The sequence below is a fragment of the Macrotis lagotis genome, chromosome X (assembly GCF_037893015.1).
Source record: "Macrotis lagotis isolate mMagLag1 chromosome X, bilby.v1.9.chrom.fasta, whole genome shotgun sequence".
Taxonomy (NCBI): Eukaryota; Metazoa; Chordata; class Mammalia; order Peramelemorphia; family Peramelidae; genus Macrotis; species Macrotis lagotis.
Window position 1 is genome coordinate 700,266,170 of NC_133666.1, and position 23,295 is coordinate 700,289,464.

Sequence of the window (23,295 nt, forward strand, 5' to 3'; positions counted from 1 at the left end):
GTTCCTTAATTTCTTTTTTTAAAAAATTGTTTATTCAGAATAAACAGTAAATAAAATGAGCACTTACATATTCAAAGTAAATCATTATGAAGGTTATAGTGAAACAATGATTATTACATACATAAATTGGCTCTTCCTTTTAAATATATTATTAAATTTATTGTTAATTTCTAACAACTGTTAATTACTTAACATCTCTATTTTCTTCTGAGCTCCTTTCTGTTTTTCTGCATTTTAAAAATGCTTCCATTCTCTCATTTCTTTTTTTGACAATACTATTACCAATCCTGTTGTCTTTGCCTAAAAAAAAAAAAAGGTGGGGAAGAGGGCAAAAAAGGAAAAACAAAACCTTTGTAACATATGCAGTCATGCAACATAAATTCACACATTAACCATGTCTGAAAAATATATACCTCATTCTACACCTCTGGTATCATTGAATAAATTGTTTTATTGTTTCTGCTTATGCGTTCTGCTTTAATTCAAGTTTTTCAGGTTTCTGTAACCCCTCTCGCTTATTATTGGGTTATATATAATATTTCATTACATTCATATACCACATTTGGTTAAACCATCCACACTTTGAAGTTTTGTGTCCAAACAAATGGGAGTTGCTATAAATGCTTTTGTATATATGGGTCTTTTCCTATGATATAGTATATATTGAGTACAGACCTAGTAGTAATATTGCTGAGGTTAAAGGTTTGCAGAGCTACATGACTTGGTGTAGTTCCAAATTTAAAAAAAAATATCTGGCTCAATTTCCAACTCTAGTCATGGTGCATGAGTGGGCTCACATTTTACTATTTCATTTTTTTACTATTAATTTTTTCTATTTCATTTTTTGTCATCTTTACCATTCTGATGATTATGATGTAGAAGTTCAGAGTAAATAATGTGTCACATGGCTGTTAGCACCTTGAATTTCTTCCTTTTTAAGAACCACCAGTCCTGTCCTTTGACTATCTATTGGGGAAATTGTCTTTTGTTTTATGTATTGGAATCAGTTTCTATATATCCTCAGTAACACATATTTTTTTTTTTTAGATTTTTTAAGGCAATGGGGTGAAGTGACTTGGCAAGGCCACACAGCTAGGTAATTATTAAGTGTCTGAGGCTGAATTTGAACTCAGTTACTCCTGACTCCAGGGTCAGTGCTCTATCCACTATGCAACCTAGCCGCCCCTTTCCTTCAACTTCTAATTAACTTCTTTTAAATTTGATTCTAATTAACTTTTAGTCCCTTATGATGTATGAGAACATATTAGTTTTATATATCAAAAAATCTATAATCCTCTATCCCTTGTTTAATCATGAATTTGACATTTCTTTCCCTGCTCTTCTAATTTATTTATGCTGACTTTTTCAGTATTTCTAAGTAATATATCCAGTTAGATCTTATTTTGGTTTATGTTAAGAGATATTGGTCTGTACCTCATTTCTTTCTTTTTGGTTTTTGCAAGGAAATAGGATTAAGTGACTTGCCCAAGGTCATATAACTAGTATCAAGTGTCTGAGGTGAGATTTGAACTTAGGTCCTCTTGACTGCAGGACCAGTGCTCTATCCACTGTGCCATTTAACTGCCCCTTGTCTATACCTAATTATAAGCTTTCCCAGCAGTTTCTATTGAATAGGGATCCCTTACCCCAGTAGTTGGGAGTTTTTGCCTATTGAATACTATGAAACTACTTTATATTTGCTTCTAAATGTTATATACTTAATCTGATCAATTTTCCTAATTTTTACCAGTGCCAAATAATTTGAATGATAACTATTTTGTAGTATAGTTTGAGATCTCTTTATTAACTTTTCTCATTATTTTTCTTTTAAGTCAATCTTTTGTCCCTAACATGATTTTTTTTGAGATCTATGAATAATCCTTTGGTAGTTTGATTGATATGGAATTGAAATAAGCAAATTAGTTTATGTAGGATTATTATTTTTATTATATCATTCCAGGCTAAGAATGAGCAAATAAATATTTCTACAATTATTTATTAAATATTTGTACAAATGTTCTACCCTTCATTTCAACTTTTTAAAAACTTTAAATCTTTTTAAATTAGGCACTAAGTAATTATAAACTGCAGCCACTATGCTAAGCACTAGGCATGTTAGGAGAGGTAAGATAGTCTCTGCCCTTGATAATTATCAAGCATTTTTTTTCCTGTTACCCCATCGATAAAAGGAAAAAATAGAACTCTTGTAACAAATATGTATAATCAAGCAAAATAAATTCCCATATTTGCCATGTCCAAAAGTGACCATCTTATTCTGTATTATTTTTCTATCACCTATCTGGGAGTGGGTTGAATTTTCACCTTTGGTCCTGTGGAATTATGGTAGATCATTGTGTTAAACAGAGTTCTTAAGGTTTTTCCAAATTGGTTTTTTTTTTTTTGGTGGTTTGCTCATTTTTCAGTCATTTGAATCTTTATGATCCCATTTATAGTTTTCTTGGCAGAGATCCTAGAGTGGTTTGTCATTTCCTTCTCCAGCTCATTTTACAGATAAGAAATGGAGCCAAACAGGTGCCAAGGGTCACATTTCTACTAAGTATCTTAAGTTGTATTTGAATTCATGAAGATGATTCTTCCTGACTCCAGTCTCAGAGTGCTATCCACTGGGTCACCTGTCACTGTTCATCTTTACAATATTTTTATTGCATAAATTATTCTCCTGGATCTGTTCTGTATCAGTTTATATAGATATTGTCTGGTTTTTCTGAAATCTTCATTTCTTATAGTACAATAATATTCCATTGTATTTCAATACCACAGTTGAAAGTTTTTTTGACATTACAAAAATAGTTGCTATCAATATGTCAAATTTCTGAGTTTTTTTCTTTCTTTGATCTGTTTGGGATATAGAAATAGTATTGGTATTTCTGGGTCAAAGAGTAAAAAGAAGGAATAAGCACATATATGGTACTTACCATTTACTTAGCAGAGTGCTTAATATGTTGCAATTATCTCATTTGTTCTTCATAACTACCCTGCGAGATAGGTGCTTTTATCCTCCTTTTACAATTGAGAAAACAGGCAAACAGATATAGGGGCTTACTTGCCAAGGGTTATACAGCTATTAAGTGTCTGAATTCAGGTCTTCCTGACTCCAGATCCAGCTCTGCACTAAAACTATGCCATTAGCTATCTTTAGAATATGCAGTTTCGTAAGTCAGGGCAGAGAGCCCAACAGCTCCTGGAATAGCTGTACCAATTCACAGCTTCACCAGTAATGTATGAGAAAGCCTATTTTATCACATTCCCTCCAACATTTATCCCCCTTTTTCAACTTTGCCAACTGATAGCTGTGAGGTGCAACCTCAGAGCTCATTTATTTTCCATTTAGCTAACAAATTTGGTGATTTGGAGATTTAATATGGCTATAGATGTCTTAGATTTCAATTGACATATACATCTATTATATATACACACATAAAGAGACAAAGACACAGAGACTCCCAGAAAAATGTACTGCATAGATCTTTTATCAGTTGCTTGTTTCTCTGCTATTAGCTACAGTCTGTGCAAAACCTTTTAATTTTATGAAATTCAAATCAAGCATTTTAATTTTAGTGATTCTCTCTTTCTCGTTTGGTCATTAATTCTTCCCTTTCCATTGGTCTGATAATCTCTTTGCTCTTTCAATTTTTCTGTGATGTAATCTTTTATTTCCACATCATTTATAACCATTTGAAACCAATCTTATTAAATGGTATGAGATGTTAGCCTCGTTCTAATTTCTACCAGACTTTAGTTTTATTAGTTGCTTTTGATGAACAGTGAATTCTTAACCCCATAATTGGGATCTTTGACTTTATTGAACACTTCTGGTTTGGTTTGTTTCTATATATTTGGTATCTAATCTTTTCCCCTGATCCACCTCTTTATTGTTTAATTAGCATGAAAACATTTGATAATTACTGCTTTGTAATAAGGTTGGAATCTGGTATTAAGCTCCCTCCCTTTGTATTAAAAAAAATATTCCTTTAAGATTCTTGATTTTTTTGTTCCTATAGATGAAATAGTATTTTTTCCCTAGTTCTAATAAAAGTAACTTTTGGGTTGTTGATTGGTATGGCACTGAATAAGTACATTTAGTTAAGTAGTGTTTTTATTTTCTTGACTTGACAATGCAATTTATATACATCTGAGGATGACTTTTATTTTTTAATAGTATTTTGAAATTGTATTGATATTGTTCCCATGAATATCCTGGTAGATAGTCTCATGAATATTTTACATGTTCTGAAATCATTTTAAATGGAATCTTTTTTTCCTAAGTCTTCCTGCTGAACTTTTTTAGTGGCATACAGAAAACAGAATTTTTATGAATTTTATATCTTACTACTTTGCCAAAGTTATTCTTTCAATTAATATTTATTTTAATTTTTAGAGTTCTCTAGATTATTTGACAAAATATCCCTCAATTATCTTTTGCTTTTGCCTCTGCTATTCCTTCAATTTTTTCTTTTAGTTTTATATGTATAACCACCTTATCTCTTACTATGTCAAATAATAGTCATGATAATGGGTGTCCTTGCTTTGCTATTACCCTTATTGGTAGTAATTGTACATCTTTTGCCCTCTATAATATCACATTTCAAGCTCTCAGGTCCTTTAATGTAGAAACTGCTAAATCTTGTAATATCTTGAATATGGCTCTGATATAATTGTTTCTTTCTGGCTGCTTGCAATATTTTCAGGGTTTTTTTTTGGGGGGGGGTTGCAAGGCAGTGGGGTTAAGTAGTTTGCCCAAGGCCACACATCTAGGTAATTGTTTGAGGCCAGATTTGAACTCAGGTACTCCTGACTCCAGGGCCAGTGCTCTATCCACTGCTCCCGCTTAGTGCCCCTGCATGCAATATTTTCTCCTTGACCTGGAAGGCTAAATTTTGGCTATAATACTCCTGGAAGTTTTCATTTGAAGATTTCTTTCTGGAGGCGATTGGTAGAGTCTTTCAATTTCTATTTTATCTTCTAGAATATCAAGGCCAGTTTACCTTGATGATTTCTTGAAAGATGATGTCTAGGCTCTTTTTGATCATGGCTTTCAGGTAGTCCAATAATTTTAAAATTCTCTCTTCTGGATCTATTTTCCAGGTTAGTTTTTTTTTCCAATGAGATATTTTACATTGTCTTCAATTTTTTTGGGTTTGGTTTTATTTATTTCTTGATTTCTCATAAAGTCATTAGCTTCCATTTGTTCAGTTGTAATTTGTAGGGAATACTTTTCATCACTGAGCTTTTTGTATCTTTTTTCATTTGTCCAATTCTACTTTTTAAAGGAGTTTTCTTCAGTGTGTTTTTGGGCCTTTTCCCAGTTGGCCGGTTCTGCTTTTGAAGGCATTCTTTTCCTCACTGGCTTTTTGTATGTCTTTTAGTCCTTGGTCTACTCTGTTTTTAGGATGTTATTTTCTTGAGTATTTTCTGGATCTCTTTTACCAAGCTGTGGCTAAGGCTGGATTTAAATTCAGAATACACTGTGCTTCTCCTGCCCAAAGAGCAACTGCGACTCAAAACCATTTGGAGCAGGGCCCTTGGGCGCTCGGGGGGTAATCCCGTACCGGGCATGGCGCTGGGCTGGACTCTGCCACCCCTCCCCGCCCCGGAGCCCCCTGCCTGGAGGATCCCCGGTGGGAGCTGCGGAGGCCCCTGAGCCCCGGGCATCGCGGGTGCAGGTTGCTCCGGGCTGGGGGCGGCACCGCCTTCACTGAGGGCCTTCCCCAAGGCCCTTGGGGTGAGGCTCATGGGCAGGAAGCCCCGGACACGCGGGGGCCGGCGGGGAGCCCTTCCTTGGGCCCCGGGTGGGCTGGGGCCCGGCAGAGGCGGGAACGTGGGCGCCGCTCCCGCCCCCCACGGCACTTCCTCCCGACCGTGACGTCACTTCCGCGCGGCTTGCCGCTCCCCGGCCGCTTCCGCGGCTCTCGCTGATGCCGCCGCCGCCGCCGCCGCCGCCGCCGCCGCCGCCGGAGCCCCGCGGCCTGGGCCGGGCCGGGTGAGGGCAAGTCGGGGCGGGGCCCGAGGGGCCGAGCGCGTCCGCGGCTGGGGCGCAGCGTGGGGGAGGGGAGGAGGGAGGGAGGGAGGGGCGGGCGGGGGGAGGGAGGCGAGGGACCAGAGGGCCCTCCCTTCGGCCGCCGCCATTGGCCCAGCTCGGGCCGGGCTATGTGCGCGGAGCCAATCATCGGCCTGGGCTCGGGTGGGCCTTGCGGCCCCTCCCCATGGCCCCTCCTCCGGGAAGGCCTCCCTGAGCGGAAGTGACGCTGACTTTGAGCCCCCAGCCGGGCTGGGGTGTGGCTGCAGCTTCCGGGGAGCCGGAGCCCGCGGGGGCGGGGAAGGGCCGAGGCCGGGCTTCCCTTTGCTCAGCCCCCCAGCTGGACCGGAGGGCCCGGGCTCCCGGGGTTTTCGGGGACCCCCCATGTATGGCGTCCTTTCTCCCACTGCTGTTTAGTCTTCACTTGCCTCCTCTTGACCCCCCCCCCCGAGTTTTCTTGGCAGAGATCCAGGAGGGGGTCGCCATTTCCTTCTCCAGATCATTGGACATCTGAGGAAACTGAGGCAAACAGGATTCCATGGCTTGTCCCGATACAAAGCTAGTGAGTGTCTGAATCAGGATTTGAATCCAGGTCATCCTTGGCTCTCCAGCCACTCCAGCAGCCAGATCGCCCCAGTTCCGTAATCGAAGTCGATGTTTTTATCCATTCCTCTCCAATTCAACTTCTAAAATGGCCTCGTCAGGCCCTTGGAGCCTTAGGTTAAATCGCACAAGATGAAATTCAGGAGAGTTAGGTGTAACGGATGAACTTGAGGAAAAATGCTCATTAAACCCACTAGTTTTGTATCCTCGGCAAACTGGACACGAATCGTTGTTGTAAGTGAAAGGCCAGAGACACATCCGGAGCCCTGGAGAGCTCCTACCACTTGGACCTGTTGGAAAGGTTCAAAGGGTTCTGAAGCAATCTTGCTATGTTATCGTCTGTTCCGTATCTCATTTTCCGCTTTGTGAGAATCAGCTAGATTTCTGCCAAAATCAAGGTAAAGTATATCTGCACCCATATTTTCCTCATCTATGATTTTAATAATCCTGTTTAAAAATGAAAGTGGATCATAGGGCATGATCTGGGCTTGGTGAATCCAGGGTGAGCGTTTTGCAATCATTTGTCTCTTTCTAGAGGTTCATCAACCATTTCTTTAATGATTTTTCCCCCCAAATGGAAATCAAGTTCATTGTCCTACAGATTGCAGATTTTATTCCCCCTTTTCTGGTAAACTAGGACATTTACCCTTGTCCAACTTTGTGGGACTTACCCTGTTTTTCATGATCTTTCAGCTATTACTAATACTTATCCCCCTTTTGATTTTTCTGATAGTGCTCTTTTCTCCCCCTTACAAGTAAATTTTTGTTTATCTTTTTTTAAAATCACCAATTTTTTTCCATATCCCTTCCTGAGAACCATCACATACAACAAATATTTTTTTTTAAAGAGGAAACAAAAAATTTTTAAAAACCCCAGCAAAACATGAAAAAGATCTTAAAATATATGCAATGTAGTAAGCTTATCTATCTTCCAACTTTGCAAATGAGTGAGGAGCTATTGTTTGATATCTCATTTTAGAGGACATGTCTGCTCATTAGAATAATGCACCATTCACTTTTCCTTTATGTTTTTCCAGTTCTTTCCAATTTACATTATAGTAGTCAGTCTGTTTTTTTTTTTTGGGGGGGGTGTTCTGCTTCATTCTCCTGCTGATTGTGTAACTTTTCATGCTTCTCTTTATTGACCCTGTTTATCATTTCCTATAGCACAATAATATTCCATTATAATCATGCATCATAATTTTTTAAACCATTTCCAAATCAATGGGTATCTAATTAGTTTCCAGTTCTTTACTATCAAATATTTTGCTGCCAGATTTTGGTGTGTTTATCAATAGTAACCTCTTTGAGGCACATGCCTCTGGTCAAAGTGTAAAGTGATTTAGTCACTTTATTTACAGAATTCCAAGTTGTGGCAGGTGAAAAATGAAATGATTGAAGAAACAAAGGTTTGAGCTAAATGCATATCACTTTATCAAGCAATACGTGCCAACTGCATAACAAATTGGAACCAGGCTCTCTCAGCATTGGCATTGGATCTTGACTACAGGGGAATTGGGTTTTATACAGAAAAAATAATCAAATAAGACCTATCAGTGAAAAGGAAAATATCTAGCATACAAAATTAGCTAATCTGATTGCTAAATGAAGGAAAGATTAGGGACTTTCCAAGTTGGAGGAGGGAGAGTGAACAGGTACAGTTCCTTGAAATCGGAAAAAAGTATCTCACTAACCCCCCAATGTCTGTATACAGTCTAAGGAACATGGAAACAAAAACTGATTAAGTATTAGGGGACTGTTTTTCAGATGAGACATATGAGTTGCTCAAGATGTATAATTGTGAGAAATCTCTATATTAATCTTTGGGTCTGGCTGATCTGCCTAAATCCTTAAGTGTTTCTGGTGTTCAGGAAGAGGTGGTCTAGTTTTCAAACTGCACATGGCTCGAATCAAAAAATGCCATTTCTACAATTCTTACAAATGAATAAACTTTTCTCACAAGACAAAAATTGGATCAGGCTCATTTATTGAATAGAAAGGGAACTGAGCCAGATCTGGAATTGAGTCACAAGACAGTCAGTGTCATTCATGCAATCTCCAGTCCTGCTTGCTGTTTTAATTCCTTCCTTTTTTCCCCACAAACTCCACCAACAACGAACTAGGGTGCTTATCTTTCCACATCCCCTCCATCATTAATTTTTCCAAATATTTTGTCATTATCTGTTTTCTATATATCAGACCTTAGCTTTCTTTTCCAGATGACTACTGTCTATTACTTATCAGTTTTCTTTGCTAGGTCATCATCCATCTCTGGTTCCCTAACTTTATTCTGAAGGTCTTTCTATTCTCTTGATGTAATGCTTGGTGGCCTCGACAACCAACTACTTATTACTATTTTATTACTATACCGTCTTCATGTGAATGAGTCCCAATTTTAGATAGCCATCTTGTCTTCAGCTACTTTTGGGAACTTTTCAGCTGCGTTTTCTGTTAGCAACTCAGACTTAATATACTCAAAATGATTTACTCTTGTTATTCCTAAGGGCTCCCCTTTTCATAAGGTATCTGGTTTTTTTTTGAGAGCATTGCCATCCTTTTATCCATTGAAGTTCAGAAGCATCTTCCTTCCCTTACCCTCCACATTCAAATCAGTTGCTAAATGTGACTACTTCTGCCTCCACCAGCACCTTTGTTTCTGACCCCATCACATCAAACATGGAATAATGGAGTAACTTCCACTAGCTTGTTCTCTCCAAACCAGAATCTACACAGCTTCTTTTTGTGTCTTTGAACTCCAAGTTCCTACACACAGTGAACATTTAATAAAGGCTTCTAGACTCAGTGAAGCTAACGGTTCCCTTCATCTTCACAGCTTTGCCTTATAAGGACTCTGCCCTTTCCCCAAAGCAGGAAGGCCCAAGAAGGAGAAAAAAAAGAAGCAGAAATGGTTCCTGTGTGCCCAACAGCTAGGGCTCTAGAGGTGAGTTTTCCTTGTGCAGTGGCCTCACTGGCCTGGATACTTCTTTCTCATAAGCTGGAGCTTGAGAAATTGGAACTATCCTAGATCTAGAGAGAGAAAAGGGAGGCTCAAAATCATGGAGTCAAGAGAGGAAGCTTTTCCCGAGTCACACAGTTGTTAAATAGGAGAATGACTGTCAAGGTGAAGAGAACCAGAAGGAAGCTGAGCTTGAGGACAACTGTCCTAGCAATAAGCATTTCCAATAGGGGACTGAGCCTCTGCAGAAGTACGGCAGCCAGAATCTCCCCATTTCCTTGAAGCCCCCACCTCACACTGTGTAGAGAATTGTGTAAAGTCTGTAAATGGTCAAACCCAAGATCCTTGGATTCTGAGCAGAGGCTCCCAGGAGGTGTGAAGTCTACTCCTGCCAACCTCCTCCCACTCCTCCCAGATGAATAGAAGGGATGATCCCTGGGCAATCCCATGCGTGTTTGCTGTTTCAGGAATCAGTAACATTCAAGGATGTGGCTGTGGACTTTTCTTGGGAGGAATGGCGCCATCTAGACCCTTATCAGAAGGAGCTTTATCGGGAGGTGATGCTGGAGAACTACAGGAACCTGGTTTGCCTGGGTGAGATTGGCTTTCCCTGGGACCCAGAACCTGGTCCCTGGAGGATCTTTCCTTCCTCCTTTCATCACTGTAGTTGAGTGTTATCAGGACTGAGCAGTTAATGTTTGTTAAACCCAGAACACATAGGTGAAGACGTGAAAAGTCTCCATCCTCTTACCAGGGATTGGGACCAATGACCTGATTTTCTTTCTTATCTCAAACCCACTCTTAGACAAAAGGAAAGATCACCCCCTAAAGAGCTTTAGTAGAATCCTCTGGGTGTTGGTACCACGACCACAGTTCCCAGAATAATGTGGGATTGGGTGAATGTTGTGAGTTGGTTCTGACTCTAGCACTTTCCTATTTACAATGAACAGGCCTTGCTGTATCCAAACCAGACATGATCACCCAGTTGGAGCATGGGTTAGCACCTTGGATGCCTGAGGGAGAAGGCCCAAGATGCAGGTGTGCAGGTGAGTGAGTGACTCTGGCAGGTGAGGCTTGGCCAGTTAGTTATGGCTCAGAGAATGGAAGCATTTCAGATGAGTCTGAGTCTGTATTGGTAGCTTTCCTCCAAGCCCTCCAGGTCTGGGTTTGTCTGGTGTGACCTTCCTCAGTGAACCTCATCTTCATCTCTTCAGTGTTGCTCTCCTCTACTCAGGTGCCTTCTGTAGGGGCTGGCTCTTTTTCTTCTACCTTTTTGAGAATTCCTTCCTCAGATGCCACTATCTGGTTTCAACTCCTGTGGTCATTCAGTTGTGCTCTTTCTCCTATTTTAAAGTGCATTGATTTTGAGGAAAAATACCCAAACTGTCCTGTTTCGTTCTATAGTTCCTTTCATTCTCATTGGGCAAGTCACTTAACCTTGTTTCTTTTAGGTTCCCTACTTGTAAAGTGAGCTAGAGAAGGAAATGGGATCTTTGCCAAGAAGCCACAAATAACATCATGAAGACACAGACATGACTGAAACAACTGAAAAATGACAAAACCTAGTTGTTAGGCCTGTGGGTTGTTTCAGTACTGATGCTCTTCCAGGAAGAGGATTCTGGGAATGATTTGTCTTGAGGGGGCCTTAGTTCTTTTCATAGCATCCCCAGACTACAGCCCTAGAAGCCTGTTCCTTGAGGCAAAGATTATCCACTTTGACCTAGATTGTCCTGTTGCCTCTAAAAGCACAAACTGATATTTCTGACAACCTTTAATTTGGTGGCTTTTACCTATCTTTGCAAGGTTCAAGGTGGTGTTTCTGTGGTGACTAGAATTTAAACATTTGTTTTGATGTTAGTGGATAACTTTGGGTTTTTTTTGGAAAAATACTTCTTCATTTTATACATTCCTGTCAGTTCTGGGAAGATCTTGAATGTTTATTTCCACCCAAGACAATTGATGGGAAAAAAATTAGGTTTTTCAGGCTTCTGATATTCTAGATAAATTAATTTTTATTTTGCAAAGCCTCTTTAGTGTTTAGAACTAATATAATCAGCATTTGTGAACACTTTGATAGTTATAAGGTACCTCTTTGGCAATATGACACTTGATTGTCAAAACAACTCTGAGGTTGGTGCTATTATTATTTCCATTTTACAGATTAGGAACCATGGTCACATACCCAATGTGGGTCACTGGTGAGACTTGAACCCACGAGTTGTGCCAGGGAGGGCAGCTCTCTGTACTAGCACATGTTGAAACATAGCAAAATGCCCTTATTTCCTGTTACATTCCATTCCTGAAACATTTATTAAGAGCTCACTTGTTCCAGGCTGATGACATTAGGCTTTGGAGATAACCAGTCAAAAAAAAGCCACCCTCTCTGAAAACTCGGGAATTGAGGGAGTCGAGGTGGAATGGAGATCCAAGGAGATTTTAGCTGTATGTCTGGATCTAAATACCTGCCGATTGGGATCCTTGCACTGGACTTGGTCAGAACTCACTCTTGGTATCACTAGTGTCAGTATCCATCTCCTTTGAGGATGTTGACAAGAAGCACAGTCTGGAGCAAGCTTTTAGGCTGCTGACCTTCCAGAACCATAGTCCTCCTATTTTTAGCAACAGAAGCTCCATTCTTTACTTGAGGTCTAGAACTTGAGAGGTGAACAGCAAGAAATTCTGAAAAATGTAGGCATGATCTTGTCAAGGCTGATGTAGGGATGCAAATCACCCCAGAGCCAGCATGAAGGACTGGGAGAAGGGGGTTGGGAGAAGGGTACTAAGGATGAAAAATATAGCATTTATATAGTGCTTTGAGCTTAGCAAAACAATTTGTATATATTTTCTCATTTTATCTTTGTAATAGCCCTATGAGGAAGGTGTTATTATAATCTCCATTTTTATTGAAAAGAAAACTGAGTCTGAGTGGTTAAATGACACATCTAAGTACTCGTTAGTACACATCTAAGGCAGAATTTGAACTTTGCTCTTCCTGCCTCAAAATCCAGTTTTCTGTCTGGAAAAAAAAAATGGTTGTTATAATCAAAGAGGTAACTTCTGGAATAAAGGATCATGGAGGGAGCAACATTCTAGAGAGTTAGATATGACCATCCCTATGAGGACTTAAGGTGGAATGAAAATATTATTAGTGGAAATTGGGGAACTTGGTGAACTAATGAGCCTTAGAAGGGAGCAACTTTCTAAAGCTATGTCTGGTGAAATCCCCACACTCTGTATTAGATTAGGTTAGACAGGAGTAACGGTTACCTGGGAACTAAACTCCTTGATAAAGGGAAAATGATGACCTGGGAGTCAGTATTTTATGGCAATAAGGGATCAGTATGGAAGTACTATAGATAGGTGGAGTGAGCCTCAAAGTAATTATTACTTTGCCTCATTTGAAGGAGGATGACATATTAACCTGGGAAGAACACAAAAACAGTAGTAACTAGGGAGTTACTCCCTTGAGATCCAGTTAGGAGGGATATTGCCATTACTATTTTTCAAGTAACTCAGCTGTGATGACCTCCATGTTTGGGTGGGTAGCATGACTTGTAAATGGTACCACTGGACCATTGTGCTGGTTATTTGAATGGTGGTAGAAGATGAGTGGCAACTAGGTGACTTTAGTGCACAGAATGTTTGGTTTGGAGTCAGGATCAGTATTCAGATCTGACCTCAGACATATACTAGCTGTGTCACACTGGTCAAGTCACTTCATTTCTGTTTGCCTTAATCCACTGAAGAAAGGGCAATTATATCTGGGATTAAAAGCAGTTCAAATCCAGCCTTAGATACTTAGTAGTTCTGTTGTCTTGGGCGAATCAGTTAACACTGTTTACTTTAGTTCCTCATTTGTAAAATGAGCTGAAAAAAGAAACTACTCCAATTCCTTGTCAAGAAAATCCCAAAATGGAGTCACAAAGAGTCAGACATGACTAAACAAGACAGAACAACTGGAGAAGGAAATGACAAATCACTCCAGTTTCTTTTCCAAGAAAACTTTACGGATAATATTGTGTATGGTCAATGGAGTCACAAAGAGTTGGACATGAATGAAGAAGAACAACCACAGAGGATGGGAGAGGTATGTCTACACCTCTCAAGCAAGATGGTAGATTTCTTTACATTGGAGGTATGGTGTATTCCAAAGGGGTTTCCTTTTTGAATTTGGGTTGACCTGATTGGGTAATGAGATCTCTTCTAACTTTGAAATTCTAGGATTCTCAGGAGATCCAGTAGAATGATGCCAAAATATATGGGAATAATAATTATTGAAGGTTCATGAGAAGTTGAACAGTGTGTGGGACTGTGAATTGACTCAGCTAATCTTAAAAGCATTTGAAAAAGTGTTCCATAAAAGTGACAAATATGTCCATTCCCTTTGATTCAGAGATTCCATTCCTAAGCATTTACCCTAAAGGAGGTAAAGGAATAAAATTCTGTTTCCTTTGAGGATTATTTAGAGCTTTTTTTTTTTGGTAGTAAAAAATTGTTAAAAAATAGATGCCCATCATTTGAGGAATGGCTAAAGACATTATGGTACTGATGGTAAAAGAATATTATTTGACTCTAAGAAAGTATAAATCAGAAAACCTTGGGAAGTCCTTTGAATTTAGGAAAAGTGATGTAAGCAGTAGCAAGAAAACAATTTACACCCTAATGGTTTAAATGAAAAGACCACTGAGGTCCTCTCTGAACAAAACAAAAGTTGCATGGCTCCCTATTCTCTGCAGACTTGGGACTGTGACTGTGGCATATTATGGCCAACTCAGTTGTTATGGCGATTAACTTTATTTTCCTCTGCTTTTTTGCTTAGTCTTTAACTAAGCTGACTCTGTGGATGTGGGAACAAAAATCACTCCTAAGTGAGAAAGTAAGGCAGAGCACTGAGTCATAGCATTTTATTAAATCTGGCTTCCTCTAATGAAGTGGACCTCAGACCTTCTTTGTGGTCTGAGCTAAACCCTCCTTCCAGTTCTAATTTAAATAAGTATTAATATCAGATTCATTACCTGAACATTCTAAAAGAGCTGTACAAAAAAGACACATTGGTTGACATGATTCATAAGTTAATAATAGTATGTCAGAAGGTCACTGGTTGGGCTTTTCTTTAGGCTGGGCAAGAGCAGATGATACAAGCTGTACTTACGCACCAAGAACATATCTGGGGTTGGGGGGGTAGGAGACACACAGGAACATTTTCATACCATGCCACCCATGATTGGTTTGGTCATGGAATTTGAGCCAGTGGATGGAGATATTCATGTCAGCATTCTTGCAATTATGCAAATAAACTCCATAGCTGATCAATAAGCAGTGAACATTGCATTAAAACTCGAGGCCTATGATAAAAATATATTTCTATAGGACTTATACAAAATATGGATTAATATATTGCTTATTCTTAAATCCATTATTGGATATCTGATTAAATATGTTTTATTAGATGAGTATAGTAAAATAACTACTAATAGTCATTACCCCTTATAGAATCATAATGAACTATTTCTTATTAGAATTTGAATAGAAGTCCTCCATGAATCATCTCTGTCATGGGATTGATATATATTGGGAAATTTACAGTGGTGTAAACATAAAAAATATCAATTAAAAATTGTTAGGTTAAAAAAATCAGAATGCTGGATCTAGAAGTGGCAGGAAATCAATCCTCCTCCAGTCCAGACATAGTCATCTTGTGTTTTGGGTGGCCCAGGGATACTTATTCTTGAGGAGATTTAGACATTTTTCTTCTGAATCTTTCTGGCATTTGTACTTACTATAAGCCTTCTCTTGTTGTATTTGTGAACTACTATCTTCCAAGAAGACTTTAAGTAACTCATCTTTTGTTTGTCACCTAAATATGTAGAATTCACAAAGCCCTTAAGAGGGATATGAAGTTGAGATTTGTTCATAGTCTACCATATTTTTTTCTAGGTTTTTGCAAGGCAAATGGTGTTAAGTGGCTTGCCCAAGACCACACAGCTAGGTAATTATTAAGTGTCTGAGACCGGATTTGAACCAAGTACTCCTGACTCCAAGGCCAGTGCTTTATGCACTATGCCACTATACTTTTCTAACTTAGATTAAAAAAATGAGACATAACAGAGTCATACTAACCCACAAATAATGATGATCTCAGAATGCTTTTGACCAAAGTTGTGGTTAACTCCTTAGAAAAGTAAGAGATTTTGTGGTTCATTTGTTTCAGACCTGAATCAATCTTTCTGAACCTATGTAGGGTTTTCTCAACAAAGATACTAGAATAGTTTTCCATTTCCCTTTTCAGCTTATTTTATAGATGAGGAAACTGAGGTAAGCAGGGTGGAGTGATTTGCCTATGGGGTCTCACTGCTAGTGACTTAAGCCTGGATTTAAACTCGAGTCTAAGTGAATTCAAGCCCAGTGCTCTATCCAGAGATTCAGTAAGAGGTGGCATTTAATGAAGTCTGGAAAAAATGGAGCAGATTGATTGTGAGAAATGCCTTTTTGGGATCTGAATGGATGGAAAGGTAGGATAAAGTCCAGCTAATGTAGGAACTATGATAAAAACCATAGTTGAAAATGTGTATGATTTCAGTATAGTATGAATGAGAAGGACTGCTTTGGGTGGGAGTATGGAAATTTAAGAGTTACAGGATCCATTGCTATATTTCTATAATCTTTACCCTTTTCCTGATTCCTTTGGTCCCCTTTCCATCTTCTCTCCCTCCTACATAGATACTCCTTATTCTTTTATCTTCTTTCCAACTTCATGCAATCATCAAAGCTTTGCACTCTTTCTCTAGTTTCCTCTTTCATTACATTATTGAGAAATCATTCAGTCTTATGGTCTGGTCCTATATTAAACTTCAGCACTTTTGTTTATACACTCTGTGTGCTGAGTTGGGTAAGGCCAGGAGCCTGACACTGGTCCCTTCTGGAGGATGAGAGTGGAGGCCTTCTAGAAACCCCAGAGCAGACAGAGTCTCTAGGGAAGTATGTAAAAGATGAACAAACCTGTCATTCTCTCTGTGTGTTCCAGAACCTCAGAAGCATGGTTTTGAAGAGTAAGGCTCAGACTCATAGAAATTGAAGAGCAGTCCCACTCCAAAAAGTGCTTTAATAAATTGTTTATTGCCATTCACATGTAAGGTAGCATTCTAATTTATCATACCCTTTTGAAATTTGACTTTTATAGAGGATACAGAAAAGAATATTTTACTCAGCACATGACTTGATAATAAATGCTTTATTAATTCCTGTGGCAGTGTGTACAAGGGATAATGACCTGTTCTATTTCTTTCAGACTGGAAGATTAGGATTGAAACTCCAAAGCTTGGTGTTTCTTTGGATCTGTCATCCCAGGAAAGATTCCCAAGGAAATGCACCAGTGTCTCCGAGTCTGGAGAACCCTGTAGTTGTGATGCCAAGTTAGCTAGTCAGCAGAGCAATGAGAAGAAATTTTCACAGCAAGTGAAAATCACCCAGAGGAAGACTTTGAATTCACTGAGGGGCCATGAATGTAATGAATGTGGCAGAAACTTCAGTGTAGGGCCAGTCTCTTCTCACCAGGGAGAAAAGATAGCAAAAAATCTCCATAACTATGACAGACATAGAAAGAGCTTCAGACTAAATTCAGACCTAAGTAAATGCATTGGAAACTGCTCAGAGCAGACATATTATAGGTGTGGCAAATGTGAGAAATTCTTCAGTTATAATTCTGACCTTACAAAATATCATAATCATATTGCGGAGAAACCTTGTGAATGTGATGAATGTAGAAATACCCTATACTACGGTTCATCCATTACTTTACATCAAAGAAGTCATACTCAAAAGAAAGTGAGTAAATCAAATAAATGTGAAGAGTCCTTTTCCCAGAGCCTCCAAGTTATTGAATGTCAGAAAATTGAAACAGGAGAGAAAATTTATGAATGTCATGAATGTGGGAGGACTTTTGCTCAGAGTGCACATCTTGCTCGACATGAGAAGTGTCATTCTAGTGAGAAATCTTATGAATGCAATGAATGTGGGAAGACCTTCAGCCGCAGTGCATATCTTACTGAACATCAAAGAATTCACAGTGGAGAGAAACCTTATGAATGTAATGAGTGTGGGAAGTCCTTCATCCGAGGTACTTACCTTACACTACATCAGAGAACTCATACTGGAGAAAAACCTTATGAGTGTCATGAATGTGGAAAGGCCTTTCCCCAGAGCATACAGCTTCTTGGACATCAGAGAATTCATACAGGAGAAAAACCTTATGAATGTAATTACTGTGGGAAGACATTTAGACATAGCTCATCTCTTAATTCCCATCACAGAGTTCATACTGGAGAGAAACCCTATGAGTGTAATGAGTGTGGGAAGACCTTCAAACACAGCTCGTCCCTTACTTATCATCATAGAATTCATACTGGAGAGAAACCATATGAATGTAAAGAATGTGGGAAAACCTTCCCCCAGAGCATACAACTTATTGGGCATCAGAGAATTCATACTGGAGAGAAACCTTATGACTGTAATGAATGTGGGAAGACCTTTAGCCGGAAAACGCAGCTTACTCGACATCAGAGAATTCATACTGGAAACAAACCTTATGAATGCAATGCATGTGGTAAGGCCTTTTGCCAAAAGACCCAGCTTACTAAACATCAGCGAATTCATACTGGAGAGAAACCATATGAATGTCATGAATGTGGGAAGTCCTTCCGCCAAAGGTCACATCTTACTTATCATCAGAGAATTCATATTGGAGACAGTCTTTGTGAATATAATGAAAGGACAAAAGATGTTGGTCATATGCTTTTCTGAAGACTTTAGACTCCAAAATTTAAAAAAAAAAAACTAGATCTATCAAATGATGATCTTTCCCAGAACAAATTTCAAATTCTCATATTGGTAGCCTCTTTTTTTTTGTATAATGTGCAGAATTAAGCAGAGAACTGTCCCCATTTTTAAGTGATGATCTCAGCAACTCAACCTACCTGTTCTTTTGGTCCCATCCTTTCACCACTTTTTCTTGCTCTCATCTTTCTTTAATCTATAGAGTACTGAGCTTGGTATCTGATCAGTTCCACTCATAACATATATCATATTGATCAGGAGCCATTTTTTTAAACTCTCAACTTCAGTTTCCTCATCCAGAGTTATGATTATGATGTTTTCTCTCTCTAGTAGATTATTTGTAGCTGCTCACAAACATGGTCTTCCCCCAAACAACCATAGTTATTCTACTACTTTTCACTTGTTTTTTTTTTTTCTCTTTCCAACTACCACTTGGAACTTTTTTCTCTTTTTTTCTGCCAAGCTCTTGAAAAAGTTGTTTGATCTCAGGCAGAATTTCTGGTTCCTTCCACCCACTATTTGAATGCTTTACCATGTGTCTGATAACCACTTAATTTTTCTCATTCTCTTGGAAATCAGCAGTCACTTCTTATTAAACTAGACTCCCCTGTCTTCCTTTTTCATATTCTTTATCTCTGTAACTGGAAGGAAGAAACGTGAACTCCCATGTGTAACAAGGTTGAGTATACTTGTGGAGTGTTCATTCAACCTCAGTCCACTTGAATCATTATTTTATATTTGATTTTTAACTTCTGGGCTCCATTCCAATCTAAGACATAGCAATATGTTGAATAATTTATTCCTCATTAATAAACTTATATGCTCATTTTATTAATAGGCTCCAAACCCCATTCTCTTCCATTATTATCTTTTTTTGCCTAATAGTTATTACTCATATATATTTAAATATATAAATTGATGAACTCTAGGTATACATACACACACATAAATGCATAATTTATTGCCAAATGAAATCAATAATAAAGATGAGGTCAAACTTAAATTTCATTTCTTCTTAAGTCTTTCTTGAGTCCCTAGACAGTAACATGGTTATGGGAAGTTAATGGGCTCTTTTTCTTTTTTTCCAAAATGAATTGTTTCTAGGATTACCTAGCTTATTGATTATATCTGACAATGAATTTCTTGAACATTTTGATTGATTAGTTTTCAGTTTTCTAATATTAATGCCTTCTGCTTTTTATAAGTGACATTCTGATATGGCTCACTTCACATTTTTTAAAATTCTTAATTCTTTTTTTAATTCTGTGGTTTTTCAAATTTATTGTTAGGACCTCTTTACGCTCTTAAAAGTCATTGAGGACCTCAAAGAGCTTTTGTTTATGTGGGTTACATTTATTCATATTTTTCATGTTGGAAACATGTTAACATTTTTTATGGAAAGTTATCTAAAACAAAATAATTAGCAAGAAGTGGCATTTTTTCCCATTTTTGAAAACTTTAATTGCAAACTGTTTTTGCACCATCAATATACAAATATCAACACAGCTTGTCCTGTTCCTACTATATCATATAGGCCACTGGATTCTGGAAGAGATAAGTGAGAATGATGTCTTTGCACAACAAACACCCCTTCACTTCAATCCAAATTACAGGCATGTGAAAACATCAGTTTGTTGACAGCATGGTCTTCAAAGGACAGCTTATTTATGAAGTGATGTTGATTCTTTGTTGTTGCTGCTTCCTTTTCCAGATGTGTGCTAACCTGCATTTTAATAAAACTTTTTAATATTTTGCTAGGTAGGCATTTTGTTGCAGCAAAAAAGGTTGGAGTTATCAGATCTGAATTTGAAACCTGTTTCTACTTCTTTTCTGTGAGACTTCTGTGAGACTTAACCTTGGAGCCTCTGTTTTCCCATCTGTAATATGAGGAATATGAGTTAAAACAACTATTATGGTATCTTCCAATTCTGAATCCATGAACCTATGAAATGGAATTCCAGGTCAAGTCACTAATCTATAATTTATAGATTCCATTCTTTTAACAACTTGAGACCATTACTGTTCTCCACTCTTGTAAGACTTCTCCAGTTCTCCATATCTTTTCTCGTATCACCTTATACTCTTCAGTCTTGGGCTAGATGGGCCTTCATTGTCTCTCACAACCAACATTTTATCTCCTATTCCAGTGCCTTGGCCCACATCTCTTTTAGGCCTGAATGTTCCCCCTCTCCTGCCTTTTTCAAGACTCAACTCTATTACTATCCTCTAGAAGATACCATTCTTGATTTCCCCATCCTGCTAAAGTCTACCTTCAAATTGTGTTGTATTTATTGAACTATAAATCCTTCCTCATTGAATTCAGGGACTATCTCACAATTATTTGAATCCCAAGCTCTTTAGATAGTGTCTGTCATGTAGTTGGGCAAGCAGGTGATCCAGTGGATAATGCCTTGGCCCTGGATTAGGAGGACCTGAGTTCAAATGCAGCCTCACACATTTACTAGTTGTGTACCCTAGGGCACGTCACCTAACCCTTATTGCCTTGTATCCAGGGCCTTCTCCAATTGTCCTAATTCATATCTGGCTACTGGACCCAGATGAATGTCAAGGAGAAAGTGATGATGGTGACACAGTCCTCATTCACTCAAGTCCAATTCATATGTATGTCATGGTATCATCTCCCTGATATTGTTTTCTTTGAGAACAAAGGACAAAAAATAATTTTCATTCTAGTACAGAGTTACAAAATTATGTATTTATAAGGGATGTCAGTGATGACTGCCCAGTCTTAATCTGAAATTCTCCTTTACAACCTGTCTGACGTGATCAGCTAGCCTTTCCCCTAAGGGGTATGATGTTCTAGTTCTCACTTTGCTCAACATGAATTCATTTAAGTCTTTCTAGGTTGTTCTGAAAGCTTCCTGTTCATTTCTTACAGAACAATAATACATCATCACATTCATATACCACAACTTGTTCATCTGTTCCCCAATTGATGGGTATCTCCTCAATTTCCCATTTTTTGCCACATATAAAGAGTGGTTATGAATATTCTTGTACATGTGGGTCTTTTCCCTTTTTTGTGTGATCTCTTTGGGATACAGACCTAGTAGTTACATTGCTGGGTCAAAAGGTATGTGCAGTTTTATTGCCCTTTGGGCCTAGTTCCAGATTGCTTTCCAGAAAGGTTGGATCAGTTCACAATTACACCAACAGGGCTGTAGTGTTCCATTCCCTCCAACATTTTATCACTTCTCTTTTCTGTCATATTAGCTGATTTGGTAAGTGTGAGGTGATGACTCAGAGTTGTTTTAATGTACATTTCTCTTAATTAATAGGCTAACCTTTCCTAGAAAGCATCTGATGACAGCTCAAACTCCTAACTGAACTCAGTACATTTTGAGAGAGCAGAATGGTTAAGAAGTTTTCCCTTAAAGGAAGCCTCAATTGCTATCTTTTTTTACATGTTTCCTGATGTAAAAAGTCTGTAATGCTATTATGGAAAAGGAGCTTAGAGATCATTTCATCTAAGCCTTCATACTGTAGATGAGAGGGTGATGAAGAGTCAGACACAATTGAAAAAGATTGAAAAACCATAAGGTAGGGGGTACTACTATTCCCATTTTATAACATGTGGACCATACATAGATACAGGATATATAGGAAGCGCTTTTAGGAGGGGAAAACAACTAGCCATTAAGGGTGCCAGTAAATACATGTGCAGAACAAGCATTTGACTAAGCAGTATTGCATTCCATGCATTTCCCTGGGTACTAGGGATATAGGGATAAAAAACTGAGATAATCCCAGACCTCAAAGAAGTAATCAACAAACATCTATTTTGAAACTGGTTGAGACCATTGTCTTAGTATTGGACCACAAGGATGGAAAACCAAAATAAAATAATCAATTGGGAAATACAAACATAATTAAATATAAGGAAGATAAATGTGAGGTAGCTTCAAAGAGATATTAACAGCAACCTTGGGGAATCAGGCCTTATCAGCAGGTGACTTTTGACCCAAACTTTGCAGAAAACTAGGCATTCCTAGAGGCATGCATGAGGAAGGAACAAAGCCCAGCATGGTGGGTGGCCTGGGAAAAGGCAAAGAGATGGAATATTATTTATGAGAACCATTTGGCTGGGCTATGGTATAAGGGGGAGTGATCCACAAGATCCCTGGGTTTCAAAATTTTTGTAAGAAATTATATAAAAAATTACATCATTAAAGTTTTAAGTAAATTTGTCAGAGAAAGTCTATTACAGCATAGAAATTCAGTTTCAGTGCCACAGAGACTGAGAACAGGAGTGACTTGGTCAGACATACCTTTCCAGAGAGCACATTGGACCAGGAATGTTTAGAGGAGACAGACTGCTTAAAAACTAGTGAGGATTTCTTTCTGACTCAGATCAGACAAGATGGTTGCTGAAGTTCTATCTAATTCTGAAATTCTATGACTTAACAATGTTGTACCCAATGAGTGTCTTATAGGCTATTCCATCTGTATGTATGTAAATGCATGTATGCTAGAAAATAATTGTATTATAATAAAAAATGTCTTCCATGTTTTTCTTTGTACTCCTAGACCAGTGGGTAGGTATGAGTTCTTCTGCAAAAGTCTAGACCAAAGACTATGATAAGAATTGCCAAAAAAGGTTAAATTTAATTTGAGTCTCTGATTCCTTGAGTCAGTTTTTGAGGTAGAAGGCAGACTCCAAATCTTCAGTGGAATTAATAGCACCACAACAGAACTCCACACACCTGGGGAAACATCATTCCCCTTCCCTGCCCCAGAAGCTCAGCAACTATGTTCCTACCTTTTTTCCCCAAATAAATGGCTTCAAATATGTTGGGTATGTGTCAACTTTGATTTCTCTTATGTGACTGATAACTTGTCATATCTA

General features: G+C 38.5%; 1 protein-coding gene across 3 annotated transcripts; it reads left to right on the forward strand.

Annotated features, from left to right (window-relative positions):
• Positions 1-6,142: 6,142 nt before the first annotated feature.
• LOC141497125 (uncharacterized) lies at positions 6,143-22,566 on the forward strand. 3 transcript variants are annotated; one of them, XM_074199739.1, is made up of 5 exons: positions 6,143-7,038; positions 9,509-9,581; positions 10,064-10,190; positions 10,547-10,642; positions 16,885-22,566. In XM_074199739.1, the coding sequence occupies exons 2-5, from the start codon at positions 9,546-9,548 to the stop codon at positions 18,393-18,395; spliced, it is 1,770 nt and encodes a 589-aa protein (XP_074055840.1). In that variant the 5' UTR covers positions 6,143-7,038; positions 9,509-9,545; the 3' UTR covers positions 18,396-22,566. The 3 variants fall into 3 exon arrangements, with proteins under 3 accessions (XP_074055840.1, XP_074055841.1, XP_074055839.1); XM_074199740.1 differs by having other exon boundaries at positions 9,512-9,581; XM_074199738.1 differs by having other exon boundaries at positions 6,144-7,038; positions 9,474-9,581.
• Positions 22,567-23,295: the final 729 nt, after the last annotated feature.

Bases quoted from the DNA above. Each gene is read 5' to 3' on its own strand.
- LOC141497125 (XM_074199739.1), top strand. From the start codon at position 9,546: ATGGTTCCTGTGTGCCCAACAGCTAGGGCTCTAGAG. The intron at 9,582-10,063 runs GTGAGTTTTCCT...TTGCTGTTTCAG, and splicing joins CAACAGCTAGGGCTCTAGAG to GAATCAGTAACATTCAAGGA. The intron at 10,191-10,546 runs GTGAGATTGGCT...TACAATGAACAG, and splicing joins CAGGAACCTGGTTTGCCTGG to GCCTTGCTGTATCCAAACCA.